The sequence below is a fragment of the Rhincodon typus genome, chromosome 12, assembly GCF_021869965.1.
Source record: "Rhincodon typus isolate 14 chromosome 12, sRhiTyp1.1, whole genome shotgun sequence".
In the NCBI taxonomy this organism is placed as follows: Eukaryota; Metazoa; Chordata; class Chondrichthyes; order Orectolobiformes; family Rhincodontidae; genus Rhincodon; species Rhincodon typus.
The window spans coordinates 63,045,638-63,069,120 of NC_063343.1; the positions used below are offsets into that span (position 1 = coordinate 63,045,638).

The following is a 23,483-nucleotide window of genomic DNA, read 5'->3' on the forward strand; positions in this document are numbered from 1 at the left end:
GGATCTTTGCCTGAGCTCTTTTCTTGCTCAGTTGCATTCAGCAAGTGTGGTATGTAGGCTTTTGAAACCTCCACTGTCTCAGTTGCAGTGATGTATCAATATGCTCAAGCTTCTTCTGAGTTCCTCGTGGCTTCCTCCAACATTAAGTCAGCAACCTTCCCGCATTCTCTGCTCCCCAGGAATTTTTTGGAGTCCTGGCTCCAACATATGAATGAAGAACAAGAGTAGGTCACTCAGCCCTTCAAGCCTGCTTTGCCGTTCAATAAAACTATGCCTAATCCGATTTCAACCTCAGATCTATATTCTTGCAACAGTTAACTGTTTATTCATTCCTGAGTTCTAGATCTATACAGCTGCACTGTCTCTTCACTGTATTTCCTAATGTGCAATGGAATACTCTCCACTTGCCTGTTGAACTTAGTTTTTGTGAAACAGAAACAGCTGAACATGCAAGACAATACAACCCACCTGATTGGCATCCATCCTCCACTAAGTTTCAAGTTTGCCTTTGGCACATTATGAGTGTGTACTAGTTACACAATAGCTTTTCAAAGACTTCTTCAATAACACCTTCCAAATCAGTGACCTCAACTGCCTAGAATTACGAAGAGGTGCATGTGAACACTACCACCTACAAGATCCGAACCAAATCATGCATCTTCCTAACTTGGAAATGCATTGCTATTCCCTCACTGTTGCAGGGTCAAAGGTCTGGACCACCCCATTTAACAGCAATGTTGGTGTGCCTACACCAGATAGATTGCAATAGTTCAAGAAAGTTGCACGCCAGTACTTTCTCAAGAACAGTTAGGAATGGGCAATAAAAACTAGCCTTGCCAGTGATGCTTGCACACTGTAAACAAAGTTTTAAAAGTCCTAAACTTTTGTCAAAGACAAGACACCATTGCCAAAGTCTAATTTAGGAACAATTCTTGAAAATTCTCCTCAGTTCCTTAAGGAAATTAGTAAATTCAAGCTAATTGCACTAAGCCTAACTGTTCAAAATAATATCGGTGTATGCTGCATCTTTGAAGAAATCAATGAACAGCCAATTTGCTCCTAGTTTGTCAGTCACTACCTATTATAACCTCTTATCTATCTTGCACCTTGTACTGTGTGTCAGTCGCATCAAGAATTTGCTGTTGATTCAGTCAGCTACAACAGTCAGATTCTGTATAGCATCTACATTAACAGTTGTTTGTTTTCAGAAGATGTGAAAATTGCCCTGATTTGGAGGCTTTTAAACTTCTCTTGCTTAAAAATTAATCTAAGAATGTTATTCTGAAACATTCTTAATGTAATAGTCTGTTTACTCAGTTAAAATACTTGTTCATTCACATTGCTGATTGAGCTTTAGAATGGAGCAAAGCAGTTATATAATACATTGTAGCATTTACTGTCATGTGTCTTTCAAAACTAATCATGTTTTATCTTGTTTCAGGCATGTCTTCCATAAACATTGTGTTGATCCCTGGTTGAATGAACATTATACTTGCCCCATCTGCAAACAAAACATCCTGAAAGCCCTTGGATTGCTGTTAGGGGTAAATGCAAGTTTTATTAATCTGTTTATCCTGTTACTGTCTATTAGAATTTACAGAAAAATGAAATGAAATTCCTCTAGAGCATAGGCTATGTTAAATGTACTTTCCAGGCCTCATTAATAATATAGCAGCGAGGGAGCAGGTACAGTTTTAAAAAATAAAAATAGACTTTAGTTATTCTTAAATTACTTAAATCCTTCATCCAATTCAGCTAGATTATACTAGCATGCTGAAGATGGTATTTTTGCATTCTCTCATTAAGATACTTATTTCAGTAATTTTATTGAGAAATTTATATCACAATTCCATAAATGCCCTGTTGAAATTTGATTTCTGGCTTTGGTTGTCACATTGCTGTGCCAGCTAAACTTGCCTCAAGGATTGAAAGCCAAATATGTGCTTGCAGATGAAAGAAAAAATCCATACCAGCAATCTTCTTCAAATTATGTGGTTAGCATATAATGGAACAGGTCGCCATAAATTGTGCTAAATTTGAAAGCTTGGTAGCCTAACTTCACCACAAAGGATGTGGGAGTTTTAAAGGGACAGTAATTTCCTCAATTGAGATTGAGACGGGCGGGCGGGGGAGAACTAGTTTTATATAAAATAAGAAAATATCTTATTTGTAAATACCTGATTCTGTAATTGACATGTTTCAGAGGTATGACTTTTTTCATTTTGGTGCTTCAAGTGTTAAATGTAGTATAAATGAAAGCATCTGAAGAAAATGCAAATACAAGCAGACCTTTAATTATCCTTTAATCTACATGTACCAATGTCTGATGAGGTCAAAGTTAGAAGGGTGAAAAATTACATAATAGTAGTCTTTTCTTGAACTTTTGGTAGGGACAGAAGATCTCCAATTAATTCAAAAAGATATTTGGATCATTTATGCTATTTACAAATCAAGGCAGCTAAAAGCACTTTTGTAAATATGGAAGCTCCTTTATAGGGAAATAGGGAATCGTGGTGTGTGGAGAAAGAGCCATTAGTGAGAGAAATTGTGAGATAAAAGGTAATTAGATTATACTTGTGTTTGGAACATCCCAAATATGCCATATTGTTGTGGAAATGTCCCTTTCTTTAATTTTATCTGTGTGAGTTTTGCACATGGAAGCAGACAGAGGTAATTACAACTGTGGCCTTGTGTAGTTTGTAGCTCAGAGTGAAGGAAGCCAGCGCCTTCAAACCAATGCTGGCTGGAGGCTTAAGTCAGGATTATGTCCACATCTTAGATTAAAATATTTTTAAAACATTTTTCTTGATGTGCTTGTCAATGGTTAAATGAACAGTTATTTGGTATCTTGCAGCCAGATGTACGCTGTGCAGAGAATTCAGCACTTGATATGGAGAGATCAGTCAGAGAATCACCCTCCAATCAGAGATCCATGCCTATTGATGTGACGAGTAATGGTTCCATCAGTCTCGAACCACTCCGTTTTCTGGGAAGTTCACCGTTGAGCCAGGAAGAAGAAGCCATGCCACGATCCAGAGAAATGAACGTCACTGTAACCAGTAAGGTTTTCAGTAATCAATAACAAAAGGAGAAGTGCCTGATAAAGGACACGAAGTATTAAGCAGTGGTGTTGTTTTTCCCTCATGAAGGAGAAGCCAATTCATTGATGTTGCCACTAACACAATTTTTATGCTTGTTTATTTGAAAAGAAGGGTGCATACAAGAATATCGGGGAATAATATTCCAACAAGTGATATAGTGAGATATTCCATTTCTGTCGCATTGAACATTTAATACTTTTTGGTCCGAATGACATATTTTTTTAAAAATGTCCATCAAAATTAATATTTTTGCCACCTGATGCATTCGACTATACCATTATGCCTAACAAAAAGGAAGGCTGACCCATCCATTTGATTATCTCTGATCTGAGATCATATGATTTAACAATGCTGCTGTATTTAAAAATGACAGGTTTAAGGGCACGTTTGGTGTAGTGGTAGTATCCCTACCTCTAGGCCAGGAGACCTGGGTTCAAGTCTCACCTCCGGGGTTGTGTAGTAACATCTCTGAACTGGTCGATCGAAATATATGAAATGCAGGGTTTGTTTTGAAGCTTGCTGCCACCATGTGGCAAAAAAATAATTTTTCCAACATAAAGTGAGTAGTTTGGCTTTGCCGTGTTCCACATAAAGTTACATCTATTTTGAATGTTCTATTCCCCTTTTCTTCTCACACCTTGCCCAAAAGGTCTTTGTTCAGTTTCATGAGAGTTTAAAGAAAACTTCAGGTGCATTTTAAACAAGAAAAACACTTGCTCATTGTTATATTTGAAGATTTCCATAGAGTTAGAATAATGCTGAACTGGTAATACACCCCAGTGTGTAGGGCTTGTATGCAAAGTTTGCCTTGAAGTAATCGTCTTCATCGGACTAGGATCTATTGATTTGATCATTGTGAAATGCTTTCGTATGTTTTATATCAATAATTGAAATAAGCTGTTATACTGCTGACATGCACTTACTAAGCTTCTTGCTGCACTGCTGGTTCAGTGACTTGCTCACCACTCTAACAAACTACTAATTTTGTGCAACATCTTTTTTGCCTTTAATCAAACTGCAAAACTGCTGTGAAATTTTGTGCAGGGTCAACCTGTGTGAAATAACAGTATGCTATATGGAAATTTCTGAGAGATTCAAAAGTAAATGAATGACTGGATCTTCCTAGTTTCAAGTATTTTGTCTGTAAAATGCTTGATAATACTTGTTGTCGTAACATTACAGACATAGAGGACACATTTGAGGTAATTGATAAAACAACCCAAGAGAAATGAAAATTTTTGTTTATTTATGCCATGCCTTATTATGACCTGGAATGCACTGACTGAAAGGATGGTGGAAACTGATTCTGTAATAACTTTCAAAAGTGAATTGGATAAATACTGAAAAGGCAAAAAAAAATTATAGCGCTATATGGAGAGAGCAAAGAGAGTAGGACTAATTGGATAGCATTCGAATAGCTGGCACAGGCATGATGGACTGAATGGTTCCTCTTGTACTTAATAGTGTGCAAAACCTTTTGCAAAAATGTGCATGTTTTCCAACTTGTATAAAAGAGGTTTTTTACAAAGCAGTTTCAATAAAGGGTCAGGTTTTATTTATGCGTTGAAATTATCCTGTTCTAGCCTTGATGATTGTGTGCCGTATGCCTGGTTTAGATATTTTTATAAGTAGATTTATTGTCTCCAGCTGTTTCTGATCCAGTGCTTTACTTTTGCAATCATGTTTGCTTCTTCATTTTTGTTTCTTTCTTTACAATTTATTGCTATAAATAACCAGATCTTATAGGAGGAAGGGATTGACCTCTAACTGAGACAAGAGGCAGGATTTTGTTTCTTGGGTCAGTTCTCTGACCAATATTAAAATATTGATTCTGATACCCCAGTATGTCAGAAACAATATTTCAAAGTCAATTTTTAGTGACCAAGTGGATGCTCACTGTTCGGTAGAGGATAACAGATAGGCTCTCAAAGCTGAATGGCTTTCCAGAACTGAAGGCATTGCAGCCTCTCATTTCAGGTTATGCAGAGAGAGAGGCGCTGTCCATTTTGAGATGTCCTGTCAGCAGTTTCAACGTACTGGAATTAAAAAGAGCAGCATCAGCTTCACCACCGTTTGTGGGGAGGAAATCCCTCATGGTCAAATATAGGGAACATATGCACATGCCCATAACATTGTCCTAAACATCCTCAAAGCTACTGCTCTACTGCTGAAAAGCACCTCCAGACATTTGGCATGCTTCTGCCTGAGTTGACTCTTCCAGTTGCAGTCAGCCTTTTTAGTTGACTTAACAATCTACTTGTGGCTAGGTAGATGTTCCTCACCTAATCCAATCTCAGGAAAGTAGCTGAAATTCAGGACCCTATTAAAAAGAACTGATATTCTGACCATCAGGAAACTTTATACCTTCTGATCTCCATATAATGGATAAAACCTTGTTCCAGATCTTTCATAGCTGTGAATGTATTGTACACAACCTTTGGTCATTTTCTTTTCCATAATCACTAGAAATTTTATGCCTCATCTCTGGGTGATTCTGCTTGTTATAAAAACATATCAAGATAATTATTTTTCTTTGGCAGTCCCTTATGAAGTAAGCAAGTTGTTGGTGGCCAAAAGTAGAATTCTCACCTTCTGCTGAGTTTTAACTTTGAAAAGTCCTTTTAACTGATTAATGTTTCAGAAGAAACTTTAATCTCAGGCACAGAAGGAAAATAACTGGCTTTGTTTTGCAAAAGTAGACTCATGTTCTACATCTTGCAACCTTTTGAACAACTTCTGTAAAATTTGACTTCACAAACCAACAAGTGTAACCTTTATTTTTGTATTTGCATTTTCAGCGTACAGTTTGTGAGACCTGTCTATGTAAGAGTAAATCTGTATGATCTACTTATTTCAAAAGTTAAACAGACGTAACAATAAGTTTTACAGCATTGAATTTTAATTACAATTTTACTGCCAAGCATCTGATTTAAAAACACATGAAAACTTTTATGTTGTGGTTAGAGTGGCAAATGGAGAATGAAAGATTGGATTGCTTATAAATCATGGATATTGATAAAAGCTTCCACATGTGCCAGAATGACACAAGTTACGTCTGTACCCTCATAAATATTTTTATTATGACTTAAAGAGGGACAGAATGTAAGAGGTGAATATTATGTCCTGGTCTCAAAGTACCACCATCAACCTCCTCAGCTGTTTTAGCGATTCATATGATTTTTAGCATGTTGCAAAGTAAATTGAGACACTGCTGTATCAAATATAAGATACCTTCTGTCAAACTTCATTTTTGTTCTAAATGTTTTGGCTGCATAAAAAGAAAACTATCAATGCAGCTAGAATATTAGAAACTGAGAAACGTCAGTTGTTTGTAAAGTACATATATGCACTGCCAGTGAATAAATTTAATTTTCCAATTTTAATAAAGTGCCACCATTTAACAACTTTTTGAACACTTCAGTCTCAATTCAGCTTTTTTAAAAATTATGCTGATCAATGAAGAGCTACCCTTTTTTCTATTCTTTGATTGGATGAGGATATATCTGCCTAGGCCAGCATCTTTTGCCCATCCCTGATTGACCTCAAGAAGGTGGTGATGAGCTGCTTTCTTGAACGACTGAAGTTCATGCTTAGGAAGTAAGTTCCAGGATTTTGACCTAGCTACAATGAAGGAATGGTGATTATAGTTCCAGGTCAGACAATTTGTGGCTTTGAGGAGACCTTGCAGATCCTGGTGTGACCATGAATGTGCTGCCCCTTCTAAGTGGTGGAGGTTGCAGGTTTGGAAGATGCTGTCAAAGGACCCTTTGTGAGTTTTTTATAGTGCATCTGTAGATGGTACATACTGCTACACTGCATCGGTGGTGAGGGGAGTGAATGTTGAAGGTATTGGCACTATTTCTAATCAAAGGGGAGGCGCTGGCCTCATAGTATTATCACTGGACTGTTAATCCAGAGACTCGGATAATGTTCTGGGGACCCAGGTTCGAATCCCGCCACAGCAGATGGTAGAATTTGAATTAGATAAATCTGGAATTAAGAGTCTATTGATGGCCATTAGTCCCTTGCCGATTGTCGGGGAAAAACCCATCTGGTTCATTAATGTCCTTTAGGGAATGAAACTGCCATCCTTACCTGGTCTGTCCTACATGTGACTCCGGATCCACAGCAACGTGGTTGACTCTGAACTGCCCTCTGGGCAATAAATGCTGCCAACGACGCCCTCCTCCTGTGAATGAATAAAGAAAAAAAAAAGCTGACTGCTTTGACCTTGATGATGCCAAATGATGAAGGGATCCAAACCAAAACGTTGACTTTCCTGCTCCTCTGACGCTGCCTGACCTGCTGTGTTCCTCCCACTACACACTGTGTTGACCCTAAATGTCTTGAGGTTGTTGGATCTGTACTCATGACATAAATTGAGAATGTTCTGTCACACCTCTGATTTGCACCATGTAGTTGCTTGCCACTTGTCAGCTTAAATAGTAACTGGCATCAATGCAGCACATGGGTACATTTTGAGAGTTTTGTGGATAGCGTGTTTATTTGTAGACATAATCTTAAGGTGCAATTAGTACGCAGGCAGATAAGAAATCTGTGACTATCAGGCATTCCAGAAGGACCGGCAGGTAGTACATGACTGCTTTGAATACATCTCACTCTCCAACTAGTATTTTGATTGAATGCTGGTGAGATGGATGGTTCTTCTGGAGGTGTAGTTTATGGCAGAATGGCTGTCTCTACACAGCTGAGCCAATGTGTTAGGGGATTAGATGATTAAGGAATAGACTGACACTTACACAATAAATGCAATTTGTTGCCTCCCTGGTGTCAGGAACAAAGATGTCACTAAGCAGCTGCAGAGCTGGGCTAGGAATGTGAGAGGTCGGCATGCACATTTGGTACTTGCCTCCCCTTTGTAGAAAAATCCCATTGTTGGCAGAAAGCTCTTAATTGGCTATTAATTAGCAACTCCAGGATCTCAGTTGGTCTTCCTGCTGCTGGTTTCTGCCCCTGAGGATAGGCTAAATTCCTTCCCTGCATTTGAGTTTATTCTATACGATGCCAACTTTTAGAATAGATATAAGGGAACAAATTTGCAAGGAGATTACAGGGAGATGCAAGAATTAGAGTTGTGATAATTGAGAAACATTAATTATCCTAATGTAAACTGAGATTGTGAAGGGCGAAGAAAGACGAGAGTTTCTAGAGTGCTGCAAATAATTCTGTACGTCAGTATGTTTTCAGTCCTATTAGGAAGGAGGCATTGGTGGATCTAGTTCTGGGAAATGAGGTGAGTCAAATGAATCATGTGTCAGAAAGGGAAACATTTCAGGGATAGTGAGATAACAAGGTGCAGAGCTGGATGAACACAGCAAGCAAAGCAGCATCAGAGGAGCAGGAAAGCTGACGTTTCAGGCCTAGACCCTTCTTGAAACATCACTGTTTAAGTTTAAGGAGACAAGTCTCCTGGCCCTGATGAAATGCATCCCAGGGTACTAAAAGAGGTGATGGGGGAAATAGCAAATGCACTAGTAATTATTTACCAAAATTCACTGGACTCTGGGGTGGTTCCCGCAGATTGGAAAACAGCCAATGTGACGCCACTGTTTAAAAAAGGAAGTAGATAAAAAGCAGGTAACTATAGGCCAGAGATAGTAGGAACTGCAGATGCTGGAGAATCCGAGACAACAAGGTGCAGGGCTGGATGAACACAGCAGGCCAAGCAGCATCATAGGAGCAGAGAGGCTGACGTTTCGGGCCTAGACCCTTTTCTGTTAACTATAGGCCAGTTAGCTTAACTTCGGTAGTGGGGAAAATGTTTGAATCTATCATTAAGGAAGAAATAGCAAGACATCTGGATATAAATTGTCCTATTGGGAACACCCAGCATGGGTTCATGAAGGGTAGGTCATGTTTAACTAATTTGGTGGAATTCTTGGAGGACATTACTTGCATGGTGGACAATGGGGAACCTATGGATGTGGTGTATCTGGATTTCCAGAAGGCATTTGACAAGGTGCCACACCAAAGGCTGCTTTATAAGATAAAGTTGCACGGTATTACAGGTAATGTATTGGCATGGATAGAGGATTGGTTGACCAGTAGAAAGCAAAGAGTAGGGGTAAATGGGTGTTTTTCTGGTTGGCGGTCAGTGGCTAGTGGTGTGCCTCAGGGATCAGTATTGGGACCGCACTCGTTTATAATTTACATAGATGATTTGGAGTTGGGGACTAAATGTGGTGTGTCAAAATTTTCAGATGACAATAAGGTGAGTGGTAGAGCAAAGTGTGCAGAAGACACTGAAAGTCTGCAGAGGGATATAGATAGTCTAAGTGAGTGGGCAAAGGTTTGGCAGATGGAGTACAATGTTGGTAAGTGTGAGGTCATCCATTTTGGTAGGAATAACAGCAAAATGGACTATGTTTTAAATGGTGAAAAATTGCAGCATGCTGCTGTGCAGAGGGACTTGGGTGTCCTTGTGCATGAATCGTTGAAGTTGGGATTGCAGGTGCAGCAGGTAATTAAAAAGGCAAATGGAATTTTGTCTGCCATTGCTAGAGGGATGGAGTTTAAAAACAGGGAGGCTATGCTGCAGCTGTATAGGGTCCTGGTGAGGCCACACCTGGAGTACTGTTTGCAGTTTTGATCTCCTTACTTGAGAAGAGATATACTAGCACTGGACGGGATGCAGAGGACATTTACTCGGTTGATTCCAGAGTTGAGAGGGTTGGATTATGAGGAGAGACTGAGTAGACTGGGATTATACTCATTGGAATTCAGAAGAATGAGGGGAGATCTTATAGAAACATATAAGATTATGAAGGGAATAGATAAGGTGGAGGCAGGGAGGTTGTTTCCGCTAGCAGGTGAAACTAGACTAGAGGGCATCGCCTCAAAATAAAGGGAAGCAGATGTAGGACTGAGGTCAGGAGGAACTTCTTCACCCAAAGGGTTGTGAATCTGTGGAATTCCCTGCCCAGTGAAGTGGTTGAAGCTACCTCGCTGAATGTTTTTAAGGCAAGGCTAGATAACTTTTTGAACAGTAAAGGAATTAAGGGTTATGGTGAGTGGGCGGCTAAGTGGAGCTGAGTCTCAAAAAGATCAGCCATGATCTTATTAAATGGCGGGGCAGGCTCGAGGGACCAGATGGCCTACTCCTGCTCCTAGTTCTTATGTTCTTATGTAAGTTGCCAATGGAAAAGGACAAGGTTGAGTTGCATTTTCACCTGCCTAAACGGACACAGGTAGCCAGTACTAGGAGAATAGTGCGTAAAGTGTCCATCTGAATTATATACTCAAGTACACTGATATGGGGCTTATACCCACAATCTTCTGACTTTACAGTCTAAGTTTAGCACCAGCTGAGCCAAGCTGACACTTGGCAAATAACTATAACACTCTCGTTCCAGGTGAGATTCAGAATGTTCTTGTTGTATTTCTGTACTTAATTGTTGTATAACTCCAGATGTCAGGCAAAAAAGCAGTGTTATTAAAGCAAGTGCATTTTCATCTTGATGGAGATGCAATGGATTCTGAGAATCTCTGTGGAATTATAACTGAACTTCTTTGCTTATTTCGTGAGTTCTCATTCAATTCTAAGCAGCAACATTTGGGAAGATATAAAGACAAATGCTTGAGGCTCTTTCTTATTTATCTTTGCCACATGCCAAGAGAATCCTAGGACAAAATTGCTTGGATCTTCTGAGGATGAGGTGTTCTCACTTCTCAATTGTATGAAAATTTCAAACTGGTTAGAGGTTAGCCTGTCAGATGGAAAAATCAACCCTGTGCAATGTTGAACTTTTAATTGAGGTTGTATGTTGGGAACAGCATCTGGGATGAGGAAAAGTGCTATTTCCTGTTGATCTCAATGGTGTCTTGAAGTTGATGAGAAAGACTGGTTCTTTTTAGTTTGCATTTACTGCTCATAAGGTGTATTTGTGTCAAACTTGTGTCACATATGTATTAAAAATACAGAGTAAATGTTCCAAAATACTGACGTCTATCTGGGTTGCAGTATTTTCACTTTGTGACTTTTTTATATTTTCATCTTTAATTCTTTTTGTGTGAGTGATGTGTTATGTGAATGTGTTTCCTCCAGCAATGTGGACTTGGGATTTGTTTCCACAAGCTCTAATAGCTTTCCAATACTTTTAGTGATGATTCTTCACACTTCACCTGAAGGGTGAATTGTCAGCTAGCAACTTGACTGTGCAAAATCGCAACTTGCTTGATCGTGATCTCCTGTTATAACCAATGTACCTACATGCAACAGTTTACACTGGTGATCATCTATGCTGTGGAACAGGAACCAGTTTCCCATCTCTTGAGCATATGTGGACACTAATGTGAATTGCATTGGCAGTAAGAGACCTAGCTGAGATCATTTAATTTAGGAGAGACTTGAAAACAGATACTATAACCGGTTTATTTACTCACTGAGTCATGGAGAACTCGAACAGAATTTTTTTCTTAAAGATCTCAAATCAGGATGTTTTGAGCAATGTTTCGATAATGTTTTGACTCACTGGGGTAGCGTACTGAAATTAAAGCCCCGCTATTCCTGATGTCACAACAAAAGTTAAATATTTGAAAAATACATGCGAAGTTCCCCAGTCTACCTGACTTTCAGACCCAGATTGATAGAAAGCACAGACTAGGTCTCTGTATTGAACAAGAATTACTATTTATTACTAGTAATTAGGCTGTAGTTACAGGGAAACAGATGTGAACCAACAGCATATAACACCATTAAGTAAAACTCTGAATAGTTTGTAAATTACCTCTCTCTCTCATTCAGTCAGTCCCTTATGACTTCTCTGATGTCCAGCATGTCATTTTTCTCCAGTTTCTTTCATTTGTTGGTGAGAGACATAAAGAGACTAGTACACTTATTTTAAAAAGTTTCTGACTTATCCGTGAAAAGTCACCACATACAACAACTATTTCAGGAAAAATAAACTGGTTTTCTTCAGGTTAACAATGAGTTTTGGCTGGAGAGAACAAAGACTGCTGAGCTGGAGGAGAACTGAATGCTTTTTTCTCTCTCTCTCTCATTTGTTCCCAACCCTTAAGCTGTTCAGTTACTGGCGAACCAATCAGTTTTTGGCAAGCAAAAGATCTGTCATTCATAACAAGAGGTTGGTCAAGGGACTACCGACAGTTACCAGCAGAAAATGCATCACTATACTCCTTTGACTCCAAATCCTCTACAACTCTGCAGTTACTGCTTGTTCAAAAACGTTGTTTACATAATGCCTAGCATTAGTGTCAGGTTATTTGCTTTTCTAAATTGCAGCTCTTGTTTTAGAAAGTTGTTTTAGAAAACATTTCTTTCTCATTTCAATCCCAGTTTTTAAAACATAAAAGTAAAAGGCACGATCCTCACAACATCAGTGGCATTTCCCAAATCTGCACCTGGTTCAGCTTATTGCTGCTGGAAACAATCAGCCATGCCTATATAGATTAATCCAGCATAGCGCTGACGGACCTTCTACATTCTATCCTCTGTAAACTTGAAATTATACAAAACTCCTTATTTGCACCAAGCTTGTTTTCTTACTGCCCTGTGCTCACTGATCTGTCATCGTATTAATGCAAAATACAGTGGATGCTGAAATTCTGAAATAAAAACAAAAAACAACTGGGCTTTCTCAGCAGATCAGGCAGCATCTGCTTGAGAAACAAAGTTAATGTTTCAATTCTGATGAAAGGTCATTTTGACCTGAAAATGTTGGCCTGGATTTTTAGCACTGAAGCAGATAGCAGAAGTTAGGAAACTTCTCTTCAAAGTGCCCATGTGTGCAGCAGCTGAAGGCTGCAGTCGGGACAGCTGACAAAGAGAGAGGGATGCGTAACAACAAGCCCCAAGCCCAGAAATCCTTTACTCCAATGGAACTCCAGTGGAACATCAGTGTCCCAAGGAAAATACTGCTTCATTGACAGCTCTGGATTTCTGATCTCTGCTGTCCGTTGCACAATACTCATTTATATGAATTTGAGGCTTCTGCTATTGGCATCATAAAGGATCTGGATGATTGATATTTTATTGCCTTGGAGTCAAATAACTGTTTTTAAGTAGTAGATAGTTCTGTATTTTTTAAGGATTGTTTACTTATAACATTGATACAAAAGGATTTTTGGTTCTATGCATTGTAAAGTGGATTGGTGGAAATGGAAGTGGTATAGAATCATAGAATCCCTACAGTGCAGAAGGAGGCCATTCAGCCCATTGAGTCTGCATGACCCTGCAAAGAGCATCCCACCCAGACCCAGCCCCCCATTGTACCCTAAAACCCCCAATTTACCCTGGCTAATCTACACATCCCTGAGCATTATGGACAGTTTTCAGCATGGCCAATCCACCTAACCTGCACATCTTTGGACTGTGTGAGAAAACCAGAGCATCCAGAGGAAACCCATGCAGACATGGGGAGAACGTGTAAAGCAGCAGTGTTAAGCACTGAGCCACTGTGCTGCATGACACAGGGAATGAGGCGTCATATGACTGGATGTGGGAGGCAGAATCTCACGATGAACCTTTTGATCTCTCTTTTGAAATGGTTCCCTTGTAAACAATGGTTCACAACACCTTTTGAGGTGCCATGAACCAAGACTGTTTGTGACCTGAACCACCTTGCACACTTAAACTGCATTGCTGAAGTTTGGAAAACCTGGACATAAGGTCAGAAATCCTGCATCAGGACATGCCGGTCATATTTAACAGGCTCCTGAGTCAACCTGACTTTCTGAAATCCAGCTTGTCAAATCTGCAGATGCTGTCTGACTTGCTGAACATTTCCAGCATTATGTTTTGTTTTTACTTAAGTCTTATCCTTGTTTTCAGATGTCTCCACAGCCTCAACCCCTCTCTATCTCCATAGTCTCCTCCAGACCTAGAATTTGCCAAGATTTCATCAGTCCTCTAATTTGGCCTCCTAAATGTCCCTGATTTTAATGGTTCAACTGTTGGTAGTCATGTTTTCATCTACTTTAGTCCTAATCTCTGTAATTTTCTCCTCGGAGCACTCTACTTCTCTCACTTTCTTTAAATCCTTCTATCTTAGCCATCTGCCTTACTGTCACCTTTTGAAACCATGGCAAATATTGGGTTTTTGTCCTGTGAAGTGCCTTTTGGAAATTAATGCACTGCATAAGTATATATGAATGTTCTAATTGACTGACTGGCTGGTCATTGTAATATAGAACAGTTAACTAATTAGCTATGTCCTTGGTCCTTTTGTTTATTTTGGTGTATTTTAGAAATGCACAGTGAGGAATCATTTCAAATAGTAATATTTAGAATTGTCCTCATTGAGCATGACTGGAAAGGTGTAAAGTAGGGCCAGTGTTTCCAAGTGATGTGTGTTTTTTGGATGCCTGTCAATCCCACTCACCATTTCCTCGCACTGCACTGTTGTTGGTTTTGCTTTCATGTCTGATCAATATTTTCTTAGACATGCTCACTTGTGCTGCCACGCTGCTGCTGCATAGGGGATTCACATCATTTTTCACATATCGTGCCCAGAATGATTTACCTTTCCTTTGTTAACAGAAGAATGGCTTATTATCGCAAGTTTTGGTGTGCTTAGCGCTCTCACTCTCTTCTACATGATAATCAAAGCAACCACAGGCACAGCAGAAGATGAGTAAGTATTCAATCAATTCTCTTTTTATTTTTCATATATCATATTTTCTAGGTGACATTTGAGATTATGTTGATTTGTAGTTTGCATTTTTGGAGGTTTCTTGCCTTTACTCTCAATGAACATTATGAGAGAATTTTTCTGATTTCACCGTTGGCTACTTAATCTCAACTATGTCTACTGATTCATCTACTCAGAAAAGCTTGTTCCAGCCCTTTCTGATAAAGAAAATTAATAATTGGAAAATAAGTAACATTTTAACCATTCAGAAATGATAGTGTTTTTTTTCTGAATTTCACAGGGCAGTGATGTAATTTATTTATGGATATTTGTATGATATGATAATGGTACCAACTTGTTGAATCCAGTAAAATCTGATTCAGGCAGTTGAGCCAAACTGATTTTGGATCAGTGGCCTTTAAATGCAGAGCTAACACCTTTTAAACCCTTCACATATTTGATGTAAATATAGTTTTACATTTAAAACCATTAACTGCTTGCAGATCTGGCTACACAGTAGATGTACAATCTGATCTATATATGCTATATTAAATATTCACTCCTCGGATACTGCAGCAGCCAATGTTCAAATACAACATGACCTGGACAATATCCAGGCTTGGGCTGAAAAGTGGCAAGTAACATTTGCGCCATATAAATGCCAAGCAATCTACCACTGCCCCTTAATATTCAGTGGCATTACTATCACTTAATCCTTATGGCATTGTGGGTCTACCTGCAGTTTAGGATTGTATTTGTTCAAGAAGGCAGTTCACCAGTATCTTCCCCCAGGGGAAACTGGGGACGGGCAAAAATGCCGGCCAGCCATGATATCTATATCATAAGAGTGAATTTTAATAAAGAACATAGGAACACAGTCATGCAGAAATCTAAAGCAGACTGATAAATTTAATGGCTAAGAAATGCAGAAAAGTTGGTGTATTTTTGGCATTCCCTTCATTACATCATACTAGTTTCAAACTCAGCAAAGGTGATAAATTTCGACATGGTTAGATGGCCAGCAGCTTTCAGGGTACATACAGTGACATAATCATCGATAGCCATTCATTATCCCATTTCTTTCACATATTTTAAGATTAGCAGACGGAGTAGCAGCTCAACGTATACCTCTAAAATTGTAGTGCAGTGGCAACACCATAGCTGTGTTCTGCCCATATTGGCAAGAACATACAAGATACATAAGTGTTAGTCAGTGACCATCCTAACAATAGAAGATTTAATCATCTCCCCTTGGCTTTCAAGAGCAGTGTCATCTCTGAATCCCCCACTGTCAAAAATTGCAGAGTGGGGCTGTTTGCAGAGGATTACCATAGATGTAAGACTGAAATCAACCAATTGTCTAAGCACTGGCTACTTGAGCAATAGGCTGAGAATTCTGTGACAAACACTTCTTCCCCAAAGCCTGTCTGCGATCTACAGGGCAAAACCTCAGAAGTGTAAAGTTACAATCTCCACTTTTCCTGGATGAGTGCAACAATGCTCAAGAAATTCAATACCATCTAGGACAAAGCAATTTGCTTGATTGGCACCTCCCTCTTCACCCCACAACCGCCACCCCCCCCCCCGACCCCCCCAAAACCCCGGCCACCTTCAACCTTCACTTCCTCCACCATATTGCAAGCCATAAGCAGTGTGTATCATCAGCAGGATGCACTGCAGCAACTTGCTAAGGCTTCTCCAGCAATACTTTCTAAACCTCTGACTTGTATTACCTGTCAGAACAAGGATAGTAGATGCTTAGGAACTCCACCAGCTGCAAAGTTTCCCTCAAAGTTGCACATCATGCTGATTTGGAACTGTAGTTGGATCACAATTCCAAAATTCCCTCCTTCACAACGTTGTGTAAACCTAGACCATGTGGACTGCATTAGTTCACAAAGGTGGCTCACTACCATTTTCTTGAGGACAATTACGATTGGACAATACACGCTCGCCTTGTCAGCAATGCCCACATCCCTAAAACAACTAAAATGAGAAACGGCAGGTGACCATTCAGCCCCTCAAGTCTGTTCTGCTATTTAATAAGATTATGGCTAATGAGTGTCTTAACTCCATCCGCATGCCTTGTCTCTATATTCCTTAACTTCTGCCTAGTAAAGTATCTATCAATGTCAGATGTAAAATTATTAATTGAGTTAGCATCTATTGCTTTTTCTGCGAGAGAGCCCCAAATTCTACCACAATGTGCATGAACTGCCTCCCAGCTTCTCTTTTGAATGTCATGATTTTGAGGTTCTCCTTGTTCTGGACACACTCTGTGTATATTGTCAATGCTTTTCAAAGCCCAGGAGACTTCAGTCAATGCTAGAATGTTAAAATGGGGGTAGGATGAAAACGCACATAATTCATCTTCAGGAACAGAAAGAAACAACTAGTTTCCAACTATGATAAACGGATAATAACTATCAAGTAAGTCTGTGCCATTAGGCATGATGGAACCACAGATCCAAGAATAACCTAAGATTTGTTTGACATCATTGATTTCCAAGCAATAAATTGCAGCAGATAAATTGAAAATAAACTGCGTATCTACTACAGCATTATTGAGGATAGATTTGAAATGCAATTTCTGAGAATTATTTACTCTTGTATGTTATGAACAATCTACAAGAGGTAGATAATATTCTGAAATCATTCAGTGAAATTGAGATTACACAAGTTAAGTGAACAGTATGATTCCCATTTTAGATATGAAAATGAGACAATACAGTGGTGAAAGATTGGAAATGAAAGAAGATAATTGAACAGGTAAGTACCATCATGGCGAGTACTTCAATGGACTTTCACCATATCACTTTTAAAGATGTTTGATTTTGGATGAATGCTATTCTATAGGATTCACAGAAAACCTGCTTTTCAAGTATGTTTAGTGGATTAGATGGAGAGGGAGATGGCAATTGAACTACACGTTTCACCAAATTTTACTGTCACCTTGACAGCCTCCTGAAAACTGATTTTAGTAGTGATAGTATTTTTCACCTTAAATATATGTAAAAAGAAATCAAACCCATCAGCAAAAGGAGATCCTTCTTCTCTATGGGGAATGTGCAAAAGTGCTTTATTGTGACTAACTTCCCCCACTCTGAGGTTTAGGAACCCTGTAAATGAAGATTATATTTGAAGGAAAACCCAGTGCCAAATTTAGAGGAACAGCATGTGAGAGTATCTACCTGTGGTGATAATGATGTGTAAAGATATTGTACCCTTTGAATTACATAAAATAATAGATTATGCTACTTTAGTACAATATTTCTTCATGCTTCCAATTTTTTTCACTTGTCAAGTTATAGAACCTATTTAACACCTACCACATGCAGGGTGGAATTTAATGGTCACAGTGATGGAAATTCCACTGGCTGGAAAGCTGGTGGCAATCTTGTTGTAGCCCTACTTGAGCTGATAAGCGGCAAGTCGAGTGCCAGGCAATTTCCATTTCAAGAACAGAATCTTACTGTCCCCCCTTGATATTCAATGCCATTAACATTAGCTGTGAAACCCTATTGTCAATATCCTAAAGGTTACCGTTGACCAGATTCTGGACTGCCAGCCATGCAAATATTGTGGCTACAAGAATAGGTTGGAGATTGGGAATTGTGCAGTTACTCTCCACCAGACTCCTGAAAGCCTGTCTACCATCTTCAAGGTACCAACCAGGAATATGACTGAATAATCTGCACTTGCCTGGATGAGTGCATATCTGACAACACTCAAGAAGCTCAACACCATCAGGGACAAAGCATACAACAGATGCATGGGAACACAGTCACCTTCAAATTCTCCTCCAGGTTGGACTTCATCCTAACTTGGAACTATGTCACTTTACTACCACTGGGTCACAATCATGGAATTCCCTCCCTAATAATTGGTGTACTTGTCAGTGGTCAAAGAAGGTAGCTCATCACCTTCTCAAGGGACGTTAGGGATGAACACAAATCCTAACAATTCACATCCTGTAAATAAATTTTTTTAAGAAAAATAAAACTGGGCCCTCCTCCCCAAGTTACTTAATGCAAACAGGTACTTTTCTCGTTAACAATAGTCTACATCTTCAGATGTCCCACCTCTGAGAACCGCTACTGACAAATGTAAAGGATCCCATACCCAAAACTGGCAAAACTGGGGTAATGCACAAAATACCACGGAAGGACTGTGAGAGACATTACATAGGCCAAAGCAGAAGAAAATTGACGATACGGATACATGAACACCAACTAGCCACCAAGAGACACAACCAATTCTCACTTGTCTCACTACACACGGACAACGAGGGACACGTTCAATTGGGACATCATTCAATTCAACACATCCATAATCGCACAAGCCAAACAGAGACGCATCACAGAATTCCTGGAGGCCTGGTATTCCAACCGGAACTCCATCAACAAACATGTTGAATTAGACCCTGTGTACAAACCACTAAGAAACAAAACCGGAAATAATACCAATCGCTTGAGCAAACAGAGGCATATAAGTAACAAGCGGGACAGAAAACCGATGCTTCACCAGAGGCACACTGACTATGTTACATAGCAGGGTGATGAAACTTTTGCAACCTAACCCACCGGCTTGGCAAGCATGTCTACAACCTCATTCCATTATTGTTTCTGTAATTTAAATCATTTCCAATCCTCCAATCATCTCAGATCGTTCTTTTTTTCTTTCCTGTACACTGTTTACTGGCTGTGTTGCTCCTTTACAAGATAATAATTTTCACAGAGCTGAAACATGGCATTTAACCAAATTCTCTCCACAGTTGCTATATAATTTGAGTTCTGTCATTATTTGCTTTCATTCATAATTTCCATGGTTTTAGTTTACTCTCTCCCACATTTTTTACTGTTTTTTTTAAATGTCTTTGACTCAAGGGTAACCTGGCAAAGCATTTGTTGCACATCAGTAGCTGGATTTCAAAGGTATGTTGGATAACCTTAAAGCATCCAGTTCATGTGGTGAAGGTATTGCCTCAGTGCTGTTTAGGGTGTTCCAGGATTTTGGCCCACTCATGATAAAGAAAGATCTATAAATATTCAGCTCAAAGCTAATGTGCTCGCTGAAACTCTACGAAAGTAAAGCAAAAGGGCTAGGGAACGTATTGCTGAAAACAAAGGGAGATGCTGTCAAACCTTTTCATCTTGTACTCATCAGGACTGACACAACAATGTCAAATTTCAAAGGAAGCAAAAAATATACTGCATGAGTGAGAGAGACTCAGAACACCATAGAGAGTTTCTTATTATTTTTCAACATTTTAAACAAATGCTTAGAAACCAGGCCATTCTTCAAACTTCATGTTTAATGTTTTTTCACCTTTGAATTTTCCAATTAGGCATATTCTAGCTTTATGGTTACATCACTGAACTAATAATCAGAGACCTGGAGAAATTTTGAATTGTGTCACCACAGTTGTGGAATTTAAATGCAACTAATTAATCAGTATCAGGAATAGTAACTTTCTAAAGTTGATTGGAGGAGACTGTTTACAGGTAAAAGGACGATTGACAAGTGGGAAGCTTTCAAAAATGTGATAACGAGAGTACAGTTCCTGTTAGAGTGAAAGGTAAGGCTGGTAAAATTAGGGAACAATGGATGAATAAAGATCTTGAGGTTCTAGTCAAGAATAAAAAAAGAATCATATATTAGGATATAGATAACTGGGATCAAATGAATCTCTTGAAGAGTATAAAGAGTGTAGGGGCATCCTTAGGAGGGAAATCAGGAAGGCAAAGATGGGATATGAGATAACCTTATCTGCCAAGGTTAAGGATAACCCAAAGAGTTTCTACAAGTAATTTAAGAGCAAAAGAGCAGCTGGAGAGAGAGAATAGGGCCTTTTAAAGATCAAGGTTGTCTTTATAGAATATAGAACAAAGAACATTACAGCACAGGAACAGGCCCTTCGGTCCTTCAAGCCTGCGCCGATTCAGATCCTCTATCTAAACCCTGTCGCCTATTTTCCAAGTATCTGTATCCCTCTGCTCCCTGCCCATTCATGTATCTGTCTAGATACATCTTAAATGATGCTATCGTGCCCGCCTCTACCACCCCCGCTGACAACGTGTTCCAGGCACCCACCACCCTCTGCATAAAGAACTTTCCATGCATATCTCCCTTAAACTTTTCCCCTCTCACCTTGAAAGCGTGACCCCTAGTAATTGAGTCCCCCACTCTGGGGAAAAAGCTTCTTGCTATCCACCCTGTCTATACCCCTCATGATTTTGTAGACCTCAATCAGCGTCCCCCCTCCACCTCCGTCTTTCTAATGTAAATAATCCTAATCTACTCAACCTCTCTTCATAGCTAGCACCCTCCATACCAAGCAACATCCTGGTGAACCTCCCCTGCACCCTCTCCAAAGCATCCACATCCTTTTGGTAATGTGACGACCAGAACTGTACACAGTACTCCAAATATGGTCGAACCAAAGTCCTATACAACTGTAACATGACCTGCCAACTCTTGTACTCAATACCCCGTCCGATGAATGAAAGCATGCCGTATGCCTTCTTGACCACTCTATCGACCTGCGTTGCCACATTCAGGGTACAATGGACATGAACACCCAGATCTCTCTGTGCATCAATTTTCCCCAGGGCTTTTCCATTTACCGTATAGTTCACCCTTGAATTGGATATTCCAAAATGCATCACCTCGCATTTGCCTGGATTGAACTGCATCTGCCATTTCTCCGCCCAACTCTCCAATCTGTCTATATTCTGCTACATTCTCCAACAGTCCCCTTCACTATCTGCTACTCCACCAATCTTAGTGTCATCTGCAAACTTGCTAATCAGACCATCTATACCTTCCTCCAGATCATTTATGTATATCACAAACAACAGTGGTTTCAACACGGATCCCTGTGGAACACCACTGGTCACAGTTCTCCATTTTGAGAAACTCCCTTCCACTACAACTCTGTCTCCTGTTGCCCAGCCAGTTCTCTATCCATCTAGCTGGTACACCCTGGACCCCATGCCACTTCACTTTCTCCATCAGCCTACCATGGGGAACCTTATCAAACACCTTACTGAAGTCCATGTATATGACATCTACAGCCCTTCCCTCATCTATCAACTTTTCACTTCCTCAAAGAATTCTATCAAGTTGGTAAGACATGACCTTCCCTGCACAAAACCATGCTGCCCTACACTAATAAGCCCATTTTCTTCCAAATGTAAATAGATCCTATCCCTCAGTATCTTCTCCAGAAGCTTCCCCACCACTGACGTCAGGCTCACCGGTTTATGTTGAACCTCAGGGGATGGGAGAGATATTGAATGAATAGATTGCATCAGTTTTTACTGTGGAGAAAGAAATGGAGGCTAGAGGACTCAGGGAAATAAATATTGATGTTTTGAAAACAGTTCACATTACAGAAGAGTAAGTGCTGGAGGTCTTAGAAAACAAAGGTATCTGAATCCCAGGGCCTGATCAAGTGTATCCCCGGATGTTGTGGGAAGTTAGGGAGGAAATTGCAGACCCTTTAGAAGTAATATTTTTATCAGCTATAACTATGGATGAGGTGCTGGAGGACTGGAGAGTGGCTAATTTTGTGCCTTTGTTGAAGAAAGGCTGTGAGGAGAAACCTGGGAACTATAGACCTGCGAGTCTGACACGGGTGATGGGATAAGTATTGAAGGTGATTCTGAAAGATAGGATTTACATGCATTTGAAGAGGTAAGGAATGATTAGGGATAGTGAACGTGGTTTTGTGCAAGGAAAATAGTGTCTCACTAACTTGTTTCTGCTTTTTGAGAAAGTAACCAAAAAGATCGATTGAGGGCAGAGCAATAGACGTTCTTTACTTGGACTTTAGTAAAGCTTTTGATAAGATTCCGCATGGTAGACTAATTAGTAAATTTAGATCACAGGGGATTTAGGTTGAGCTTGCCAATTGGATACAAAATGGCTTGACGGTAGGAGACTGAGGGTGATGGTGGAGGGTTGTTTTTCGGCCTGGAGGCTTTTGACCAGCAGTGTTCCATGGGGGTGGGTGCTGGGACAACTTTTGTTTATCATTTATATAAATGATTTGGATGAAAATGTAGGAGTCCTGGTTAGTAAGTTTGCAGATGACACCAAAATTGGTTGTATAGTGGACAGCAAAGAAGGTTATCTAAGATTACAAAATAGATCTTGATCAATTGAATCAATGGGCTGAGCAGTGGCAGATGGAGTTTAATTTGGATAAATGCTCGGTATTGCATTTATAGGTAAAATAAACAAGGGTAGAACTTATACAATTTATGGTAGGGCCGGGGTACTGTTATAGAACAGAGAGACCGTGGGGTTCAGGTACATAATTCTTTGAAATTTGCATCACAGATAGACAAGGTGGTTAAAAAGCCTTACCTCATTGCTCAGACCTTTGAGTATAGGAATTGGGACATCACGTTGAGGTTGTACAGGATGTTGGTGAGATCTCTTCTAGTGTACTGTGTGCAGTTCTGATCACCATGTTATAGGAAGGATATTATTAAACAGGAGCAGATTCAGAAAAGATCTACCAGCATGTTGCCGGAAATGGAAGGTTTGAGTTATAAATATAGTATGGATAGCTGGGACTTTTTTTCACTGGAACGTAGAAGTTTGAGGGTTAACCTTTTACAGGTTTATAAAATCTTGAGGAGCATAGATAAGATGAATAGGTATCTCTTCCCTAAAGTGGGGAAGTTTACAACTAGGCGGCATATTTTAAAGGTGAGAGGAGAAAGATTTAAAAAGAACATGAAGGGCAACTTTTTTCACACAG

General features: G+C 39.6%; 1 protein-coding gene across 6 annotated transcripts in view; it reads left to right on the forward strand.

Moving 5' to 3' along the window:
- The window catches only part of rnf130 (ring finger protein 130), an 88,450-nt gene that overhangs the window by 62,950 nt on the left and 2,017 nt on the right, over nt 1-23,483 (forward strand). For 2 of the 6 annotated variants that reach the window (XM_048603757.1, XM_048603758.1), the window contains exons 5-8: nt 1,442-1,544; nt 2,855-3,059; nt 14,620-14,713; nt 17,420-17,479. In XM_048603757.1, the coding sequence (XP_048459714.1) occupies nt 1,442-1,544; nt 2,855-3,059; nt 14,620-14,713; nt 17,420-17,447 (430 nt within the window). In that variant the 3' untranslated portion in view covers nt 17,448-17,479. Of the gene's footprint in view, nt 1-1,441; nt 1,545-2,854; nt 3,060-14,619; nt 14,714-17,419; nt 17,480-19,596; nt 19,663-23,483 lie in introns of those variants that run through there. The other 4 variants (XM_048603756.1, XM_048603759.1, XM_048603761.1 and 1 more) reach the window with 4 other exon arrangements.